This window comes from Chaetodon trifascialis, chromosome 18 (assembly GCF_039877785.1).
Source record: "Chaetodon trifascialis isolate fChaTrf1 chromosome 18, fChaTrf1.hap1, whole genome shotgun sequence".
NCBI lineage: Eukaryota > Metazoa > Chordata > Actinopteri > Chaetodontiformes > Chaetodontidae > Chaetodon > Chaetodon trifascialis.
Genome location: NC_092073.1, coordinates 23,119,258 through 23,128,137, shown reverse-complemented (window position 1 = coordinate 23,128,137; position 8,880 = coordinate 23,119,258). Strand labels below are relative to the sequence as shown.

At 46.4% G+C, this 8,880-nt stretch overlaps 2 protein-coding genes across 2 annotated transcripts in view; both read left to right on the top strand.

Moving 5' to 3' along the window:
• Positions 1-1,872: 1,872 nt before the first annotated feature.
• Positions 1,873-5,464, top strand: LOC139346601 (caspase recruitment domain-containing protein 8-like). Its single transcript, XM_070985759.1, has 6 exons — positions 1,873-1,916; positions 2,108-2,120; positions 2,304-2,440; positions 2,549-2,609; positions 2,723-4,062; positions 5,420-5,464. The coding sequence occupies exons 1-5, from the start codon at positions 1,873-1,875 to the stop codon at positions 3,899-3,901; spliced, it is 1,434 nt and encodes a 477-aa protein (XP_070841860.1). The 3' UTR covers positions 3,902-4,062; positions 5,420-5,464.
• A 35-nt stretch (positions 5,465-5,499) lies between these two features.
• The window catches only part of LOC139346678 (LIM zinc-binding domain-containing Nebulette-like), a 68,959-nt gene continuing 65,578 nt past the window's right edge, over positions 5,500-8,880 (top strand). The window contains 4 exon segments of the mRNA XM_070985888.1: positions 5,500-5,583; positions 5,586-5,711; positions 5,713-5,796; positions 8,557-8,651. Coding sequence (XP_070841989.1) covers positions 5,500-5,583; positions 5,586-5,711; positions 5,713-5,796; positions 8,557-8,651 — 389 coding nt within the window.

Sequence of the window (8,880 nt, the reverse complement as noted above, 5' to 3'; positions counted from 1 at the left end):
CTGTCAGTGCTGCAGTGTGAACTGCTCTGAGATCAGCTCCACTGTCAGACACAATGTCAAGTCCAGCATCCTCCCTGTGTGTTCCTGTGGATGTGACAGAGTATCATCAGTGTATGTGGACTGCTCTGCTGCTGCTCTGTCCTTCTACACAGTCTCTGCAGACACACTGAGACTCCTCCACTCCTTCTGCTCCTCACTCTCACACCTCCTCCACCTGGACCTGAACCTTCAACCTGGACCTGAACCTTCAGCCTGGACCTGAACCTTCAACCTGGACCTGAACCTTCAGCCTGGACCTGAACCTTCAGCCTGGACCTGAACCTTCAGCCTGGACCTGAACCTTCAGCCTGGACCTGAACCTTCAACCTGGACCTGAACCTCCAACCTGGACCTGGACTTCTTGGTCGTCCTTTGATGACACTGACTGGAGAATTAGCTCCACCTTCTGTTGATCTGAGGCTCTCCCTCTTCTTCTATGGTTTCTGTCAGTTGAAGAAATGAATTCCTTCAATCACAGTTCACTCTCTTGAATAAAGAACCTTTTCATGCAGAAACAGAAAAACTGCCTTTGATCAGTTTGTGGTTCTCATATTTAACTGTAACTGTTTCTAACAACGTGTTAAACAGAGTCTCTTTAGTGATGGACAAGACTGAAAGTGAAAATTTGTGTTTTGAAACCAGAAAAATCAGATTTTGTTGATTGAGACTAAAAACTGCATCCTGAACTTTATCCATCAGTGTTTAAATACCATCTCTTTCACTGTGATGTGTGTAAACTAGTGTGTGACAGTTGTGTTGTATAAAAACATGATCTCAGTACACATTACGTATCCTTCTAAACACACCTGCTCCTGCAAATGACCTGAGATGATCTTATCTGACTGTCTGTCTGTCAGTAATCAGGTTATAATTGATGTCGTGCCTTCATCAGCCAGCAGGAGGAGACATTTGCTTTGTAAAGCTCAGAGCGGTTAGAAAACAGTCAAATCTCTTCATGGATTTGTTTTTGGACCAGAGGAAACTGCTGCTGTTCTCTTCTGCTTTTTGGATTTACAGCATATACTTGTCATCATGTCTTGGCCACAGTTATTAAAAATGAATTTCAGTGATTCTCATCAAAATGTTTGTTTGTTTGTTTATGTTGGAACATTAACATCATTTGTAATATTGATGCTGTTTAACAGGTGTTGAATGGTTTCAGGTGGGCAGGTGAAAAAACATGAAGAAAATGTGTTTTTGTACTCTGTACTGTGTATTGTTTCTGTATCATTGAATATTCATGGAGCCACTAAAATCCTGACACTGATTTAAGCCTCAGAAGGTGACATTGATCGGGCTGTGACGGTGGGGTTATTTTTATGTTGGAGTCAACGGGTGGATTCACATTTATGACTTCAATTCAAGACATTTTCAGACTTTTTAAATATTTTTTCTGTTTTCTAACCTGAAACAGGATCTGTGCTAAATGTGTTTGTTTCTGTGACTTTCTGTTTTAAAAAGGTTTTAGTGGGTTATCAGTGAAGGGGTGTAATACAGCTGCTGACCAGAGGTGGCGGTGTTTCCAAAAGGAGTCGATGGTGATGAAGAAACCTGGGCGGCCATGTTTGTAGTTCTGTTCCTGAAAAGGTGGAAACAGTTTGAGGAAATACTGGATTTCCATGTTTGAAGGTTTCCGGGTTCGTGTGTGAGGACGTTCAGCAGCTGAACTCTTGTGAACTCTGGTCTGCAGGACTTTGGTCGTTTTTTTGTCCGGAAGTGATGAAGAGTTAGAAATGTGCCGGTATGCTCAATGTGAGACAGGCTGCGCTGGTGTGCGCGTGCCGACAGGAAGGAGACGGAGACCGACTGATTTACAGGAAGAGGGAAGTTAGGATGGGAGTTATCGGGAGGTCTCTTAACTCTCCACATCCGTCAAGGTTTGTAAACGTTTCTCAGTCACATTATTTCAGATTCACGTTCATGAACAGTAAACGGTCTTTATCATCGCTGCGGTCAAGCTCGCGCTGGAGCTTTTCACGCGCGCACTCGGTTTGAGCGCAGTTTATATCAAACTACTTGAACTTTTCTGGGTCTCATTAATTTTCCTTGTTGTGCTTTGTTCTCTCAGGGCGAAGAAAAAGGTGAAAAATGAAGCCAGAAACAGGAAGTCAGGATGACTCACCTTGGCACTGATGAGTTTATGACCTGTGATTCAGTTTGGGATGAAAGTGGAAAAGCCTCTAGAAGGAGAGGAAGAGGAGCAGCAGCGTTCTTCAGGCTTCCAGCGTGCAGATCTCCTTTCTTTCTTGTCTTTTTCTCCGCAGGTAACACGTTATATCAGAGAGCCGTCCAGATGGCGGACAGATGGCTTCCTCCTCATTGGTCAGGCTGCTGCCTTAAAGCGCATCCTACGAGGCGTCCGCGCTTTGGGAGACGAGCTCGAGAGGAGCGATGACTCCTGGTTGGCTCACGCGATTCGGCCAATAGAAAACATCCGCTTCTTCATTTACACTGAAGCCATCATTACTTCTTTTGTTCACTTTTTACTGCGACGTTTACGCCCTTTAAGTATTTTCTCAAGGAATCATGGGAGTGAGCGTCACGGCCTGCAGAAGAAGGAGCAGCTTGCTGTTTGTGAGGAAAGCTCAGCTGAATCCTCCCTGCCGGGCCATCTTCACCTCCTGCACCCCACAGATCAGCTGGGCAGCAGCAGTGATTCCAGCTGCTGGCCTCCTTCTCCCAGCACGAGTCAAACGTCCTCTGCAGAGAGACGAGCTCACCTGACGTGCTGTTAGAGACCAGCTGTGAGGAGTTCACACCTGATATCACCGCTGACGAAGGCGAGGAGACCTTCAGCTTCCAGTGCTCCTGCCCAGGCCTGTACCAGTGCAGTGTGACAGGCCTGGTGTTCCACATGGACGGAGAAGGGGACGTGGTTTACAGGACTGTCTCTTGGGACGGGACGCTTCTGTCCCAGCACCACAAGCGACCTGCAGGACCCCTGTTTGACATCAAATGTGTGCAGCAGTCTGTGCGTCAGCTTCATCTCCCACACTGTGAGATCCTGTCCACAGGGGGGCGTCACCTCCTGTCAGCTGCTCATGAGAGTGATGAGGGCGTAGAGTTTATCACCCCTCATGAGGTCACAGAAACTCACGTCATCATCGACATCACAGGCTTTTCTGCTTTCGGTAATGTGAAGGATGAAGACTCACCAGCTGAGCCGGTGCGAGCGCTGGTTCTGCTGTTCTACAGGCCCCCGGCCGATCCTGACCCCACGTCCGTCCTCAATGTGTTGTTGCTGCCGAGGAACGTGGTGCTGCGGGATGTGCTGCGCACCAGGAAGAAGTTAGTGGGAGACGAGAGCTACATAGAGACGTCCCCGCACTGTAAACTGCAGCCCAAGCAGGAATACGCTCTGTCCACTTGTCCTGAAGACGAGTCCGTTCTAGTTCAACCGACAGAAGCGGAGTTTGACTGTGACGACTATGACAACTACTTCCCATCGTTCCAGGTGAATTTCGAGAAGATGGTGAAACATATGAAGCTGCTGCTGAGAGAAGCCAACAGCTCCTACAGCGTCTGGGAAAGACGAGTCTGTCTTTGGTCCTCTGGAGGGAAAAGGTCCTGCGGGCCGAGCGCTCTGAATCTCCCTCCCAATGAGAAGCTGTTGGACGTGCGGAGCAGCTTCATCGATGGGATATCAGGACCTGTCCTCAAAAGTCTGCTGGACAGACTGCTGGAGACAAAGGTGATGACGGATTCTGAGCGGGAGTCAGCGGACGACATGCCGAACAAAAGAGACAAAGCTCGCTGTGTTATCGACACAGTGAGGAAGAAAGGTGAAGCTGCCAGTTCAGAGATGATTGAGTTTCTGCGTGAGGCCGACCCCTTCCTCTGTGAACACCTTGGCCTGATCTGAAGCTACGTGAGCAGGTGATGCATGCAGAACATGCTGAGCTGCTGCTTTCAAACTCCTCATCCTGTAGTTTGATCTGATCGTGAGCTCGTGTGGTTGAAGTTGAACAATGTTTTTCATCTCGGTGTTCAGTTCATCTTTGACGACTCTTAATTTCCCTCCAGGTGAACAATGAAGTCTTATTTAGTTGAACCTTAAATGATCTTATTTCACTGCATCTTAAAATAATAACTCTCTTTATTTGGTGTTATGTCTTCATCCTCCAGCAGGGGGCGGTGTGTGCCTTTAATGGTCAGAGTGAGTTTGGGCTTCCAGTCTTTATTTCTACTGTCCTGAAACATGATGTGAGGCTGCTGTTTAAAACGCAAAGAACAGTTTAGCTCATTCAGAAGATTCATCAAAAACAAGGCGACACTGAAATAAAGGTGAATTTGAATTTATTTATCTTTGCAGCTTTTCACAGATGTGTTGGTGTCAGCTGACGCGTTGAACAGTATTCAGAGGTCTCAGACATGTCTGAGGTCATTTAGAAACAGTTTCCAAGAGTTTTCTCTGAAAAGTCTGTTTTTCAACAGTGGAAAGTTCTGCTCAGTGCATCGCTGAATATTCACGCTTCAATAAAAACAAATAAACAAACAACAAACCTGTCGAGTGTTGACGTTGACAGACAAAGTCCAGTCCAGCTCGGGGTGCAAGGCTGACATTTGTTTTAATGTTGGACTTCATCAGGATTTACGTTTCTGACTGAAAGTCTGATATTTTGACAAAATTCAACTGAAGATATTTTCAGACCCTTCAGACGACTTTTGAATTTTGCTGTTTTCCAGCAGCTGATTGGCTCTTCAAAGGTATTTTCTTGATCTGACAGATGTCCTCTGTCTGCCTGCATGTTTAAAATGTTTCTTTATATTCCATATTTCACACAGAGGAGCGCAGCACAGAAACAGATCAACACTTTAAAAAGAGATTTTCAGCTTCAGCTCGTTCATCTTTGCACTGCGTGTGAGGAGTGAAGCAGTGATGTTCTTTATTACTGTGACATGAATCTCATGTTGTTGGTGGACGACGTTTAACACGTTCACAGTCTGCTGGATTGAGGGTTTGTATTTGGGGATCTCACTGTGAAACTCTGCCTTTGAATTCGACAACAGCAGGACTTTTTCAGCACTTTCTGTCTTTTTTCACACCAAGCAATTCATTAAATACCTGAGAAAAATAACAGTAATGATTATTATTATTATTATTATTATTATTATTATTATTATTATTATTATTGGTTGTAGTGGTAGTCAAAGTAGGGCTGTGACTGATCATTATTTTCATTATATTTTCGTTTTATTCGTTGTATTATTTTCATTTTACAATCACCCAAAAATAATTCATGTAAGATGAGCAAATTCGTACATTTGAGGATCTGGAATCTTCAAATGTTTAATATTTTGTTTGAATTAAATAATCGATTCATAAAATAGTTGCTGATAGTTTTTCTGTCATTTCTGTTATTTGTTCTTTATTTTGAAGGGATGGTAAATACCCGTTTCCTGTTTTGTTCTCGCTGACTTCCGGTTTCCGCCTGGCTAACTCCCGCCAGCTTGTCGCGGATGGAGCGCTGGTCCCGGCGCAGCATCGGGCAGCTTTCAGACCGGACGCTGAGCCGCTGGGAGCCGGAGCGCAGCCGCACGTTTCAGCCGCTTCACTCAGTTCAGTGCGCCGCCGGTGGAAGGGGGCTCAGCCGGGACCTGTGGGACTCTCGGCCGGGACAACATTAACTGTCTGTCTGTGGGACAAGTGGAGCGAAGCTGCCGGAGAGCACCGAGGAGGTTTGGAGGATGAACCCTCAGTGCGCCCGCTGCGGGAAGATCGTCTACCCGACGGAGAAAGTCAGCTGCCTGGACAAGGTGAGCACTTTGTCTGCGGACAGGAAGCAGATCCAGGATCAGTCAGGTGTTCTCAGTCTGCGGTGTGATTAAAAGCATCGAACTGCAGGTGGATGAAAGATGTGAGACGTTTAAGGGACGCAGGTGGAAGGAAACACTTTAGATCATGAACACATCAGAGAGAAGTCAGACTGACTCAGAGCAACACGGTGGAGACGAAAGTTCACCAGAGAGAAGACACAGTCTGTCTGATTGATTGATTGATTGATTGATTGATTGATTGATTGATTGATTGATTGATCTGCTTTTTCACTCATATTTCTGCTTTTAAATGTCAGTGAGTTGCGCTGACAGCAGAACTGCTCTGACGTTTAATCAACAGTCATTTCCTCCTTCTGAAATGTCAGAAAACAAACAGAAACGTTAAATCCTTCATCAGTGAACAGAGGAAAGTGTGTGATTGATCAAAGTGGTCATCTGGTGACTCTCTGCCCTCTGATCCATCCAGTGAATATGTGTGATTGTCCTTCAGAGCAGTTCTGAGGTGTGTGTGTGTGTGTGTGTGTGTGTGTGTGTGTGTGTGTGTGTGTGTGTGTGTGTGTGCTTCACTGAGCTCACTGTGAACATCTCATCTCATTATTGAACTCTCAAAATGTTCCTCTGATGTTCCTCCATCAGCCTTTCCAAAGAGTCACAGCTTGTAGTGACTTTGTCTCATTTCAGGAGGATTTTCTTTCCTGTTTGTGCTCAGTTGTCGTATTTCTGCCGCTGTATTTGCAGTAGTATTGATGTAGAAGTACTCTGAATCAGTTTTATGTAACACTTGAAGACCTTCACAGCAGTGGCAGAAGAGCGCAGTAATGATCCTCTGATGCTGACGGAGATGTCGAAGGCTCGTCTTTGCCTTTTGAAGCCAGACTCTGAAGTGAGTGTTGGTTTTTGTGTCAGCGTCTGTTGCATAATGGTGATGAATTATTAATTTGTCTTCAGCGGTCTCATGCGTTCACTGTCTGTCCTACGAGGCGTCAGGTGACACAGCAGCATGTGGGCGCTGCACATCACATCAGCTTCATGATGAAAGAGTCCCGTTTCACTGAGCTGGACGGTGGACAAACGTCAGCATCCTGAAATCAGCTGGAGCCAGTTTGAAGGAGCCTTCAGTGGACGCTGACGTGAGACTGTAAAGCAGCTGAAACAGTGCGAGAGGCAGAGATTTGGAGGCGAGGAGGCTGGCAAACACGAAGGAGTGAGCAGAGAGAGTGAGAGACAGAGAGAGAGACACCATTCTGTCGTCCGTTCCTCACTAAAGCTCGTCTCAGCAGGGCCTCGAGGACCAGGTGTCCCCGCTCTTACATACAGAGACACGAGAGACGCCCACGTTTCAGGTGGGAGTAGAAGCTGATAGGAGACTGAATTTCTCCTTATTTGCTACGTTTTCACTGGAAATTGCTGCTCTGTGTGGGCGGAGAAGTGTTCGCTCGGCGCTGCTGCTGCTCTTATTGCAGCACAGGAAGTCAGACGTCACGTGAGGTTTTAGGAGCTTTTAAAGGTGCGTGAGTCTTCGTCCCGTCCACAGCTTTGACATGAACAGGACGTTTGGATTCCTGTCATCTCTGAACGATGGCTGAGACGTCAAAAAGCTTTGGTTTAACCTCCAATAACTGACTTTTTGGCCACTTGGGGGCAGCAGAAACAAGTTGACGCTGACATATCGTCACCCTTTCCGTTCATTCAAACTTTATTTAAATCGTCACTGAGGACTGTCTTCACTTCCAGCCACGTCGAGAGGAAACTTGAAACAGATTCAATGCACAGAAATAATCAGAGAAAACAAACAACAAACAAACAACATGGTTAAAAAGTCGCGTTAAGTTAAAATGTGTGTTGAAATTCAGTTTTAGCCTGCAGGAGTTTGAGCTTTAGCATTCATAGAAATCGTGAACACACAAGCGCTTTGAACTTTGTGCAAACCGTTGAAGTTTCTACGATGAACTCGTGAGTTGAACACCTTCACCTGACCTGAGTCACACCTGTCACACCTGTCACACCTGTCACACCTGTCCGTCACTCACTGCGCTTCTCATTCTTCGTGTTCTTCCAAAGCGGTTGAGCTCAGCATCAATGCAGGAGGCGTGTGACCACATTAACAAGTCAGACGTGTCATTTAGCAGCAGTTCGCTCTCGGAGGATTTGAATAATCCCGACGCAGAGCAGATGGAGGGCGACCTGAGCGAGCAGCGAGCTGCCTGCCTGTCAGTCTTCATGCCGCCTGCAGCTCTGTTTATATTTAGTTCATGAGAGGTTTCCATTGGCTTCTCTCTAAACACTAGCTGTCAAACTGCATCAACAGGAAACCCGCGGCGGACAGCCCCGCCCCTGCTGTTTGATTGACAGCTGTGTTGTGAGAGGTGCAGAGCGGCAGAGGACACGAAAGCGTCGCTCTTGGCCTGGAACCAGTGTTTGACAGAAACTCACTCTGTGTCGTCTCAGGACGCCGTTCAGCTGTCATGGAGATGGTTTGGTTGTTGTCATGTGACCACGGAGTGTTGGTCACATGACAACAACCAAACCATCTCCACGACAACCAAGCAAACTCCATCAGCTAACCAAACCCTGAGATGAGATTATTTCAGTCAAACGTCTGAAAATAACTTTCTGAAACATGAGAACAAGTGTCAGTATTCATACATGACTGTGTGTGTGTGTGTGTGTGTGTGTGTGTGTGTGTGTGTGTGTGTGTGTGTGTGTGTGTGTGTGTGTGTGTGCGCGCGCTGTCTCCAGAACTGGCATAAAGGATGTTTCCACTGTGAAGTTTGCAAGATGACCCTGAACATGAAGAACTACAAAGGATACGACAAGAAACCCTACTGCAACGCGTGAGTGCTGCTCTCTCTCTCAGTGGAGCACAAAGGTCTCTCTCTCTCTCTCTCTCTCTCTCTCTCTCTCTCTCTCTCTCTCTCTCTCTCTCTCTCTCTCCCCTCTCTCTCTCCCCCCTCTCTCCTCTCTGTAAACCGTCTGATCGTGTCCTGATACTCTCCACTTCTTGCTATTGATTAGTTCATCGTTGTCTTTGTGTTGTCTGTGCTGAAAATGACCGTGTTGTTG

What these genes read in the sequence shown, in the direction of transcription:
- LOC139346601 (XM_070985759.1), top strand. Translation starts at nt 1,873, where the DNA reads ATGGGAGTTATCGGGAGGTCTCTTAACTCTCCACATCCGTCAAG. An exon ending in GAGAGGAGCGATGACTCCTG is followed by an intron (nt 2,441 to 2,548) that starts GTTGGCTCACGC and finishes ACGCCCTTTAAG; the next exon opens with TATTTTCTCAAGGAATCATG. An exon ending in AGAAGAAGGAGCAGCTTGCT is followed by an intron (nt 2,610 to 2,722) that starts GTTTGTGAGGAA and finishes TCCTTCTCCCAG; the next exon opens with CACGAGTCAAACGTCCTCTG.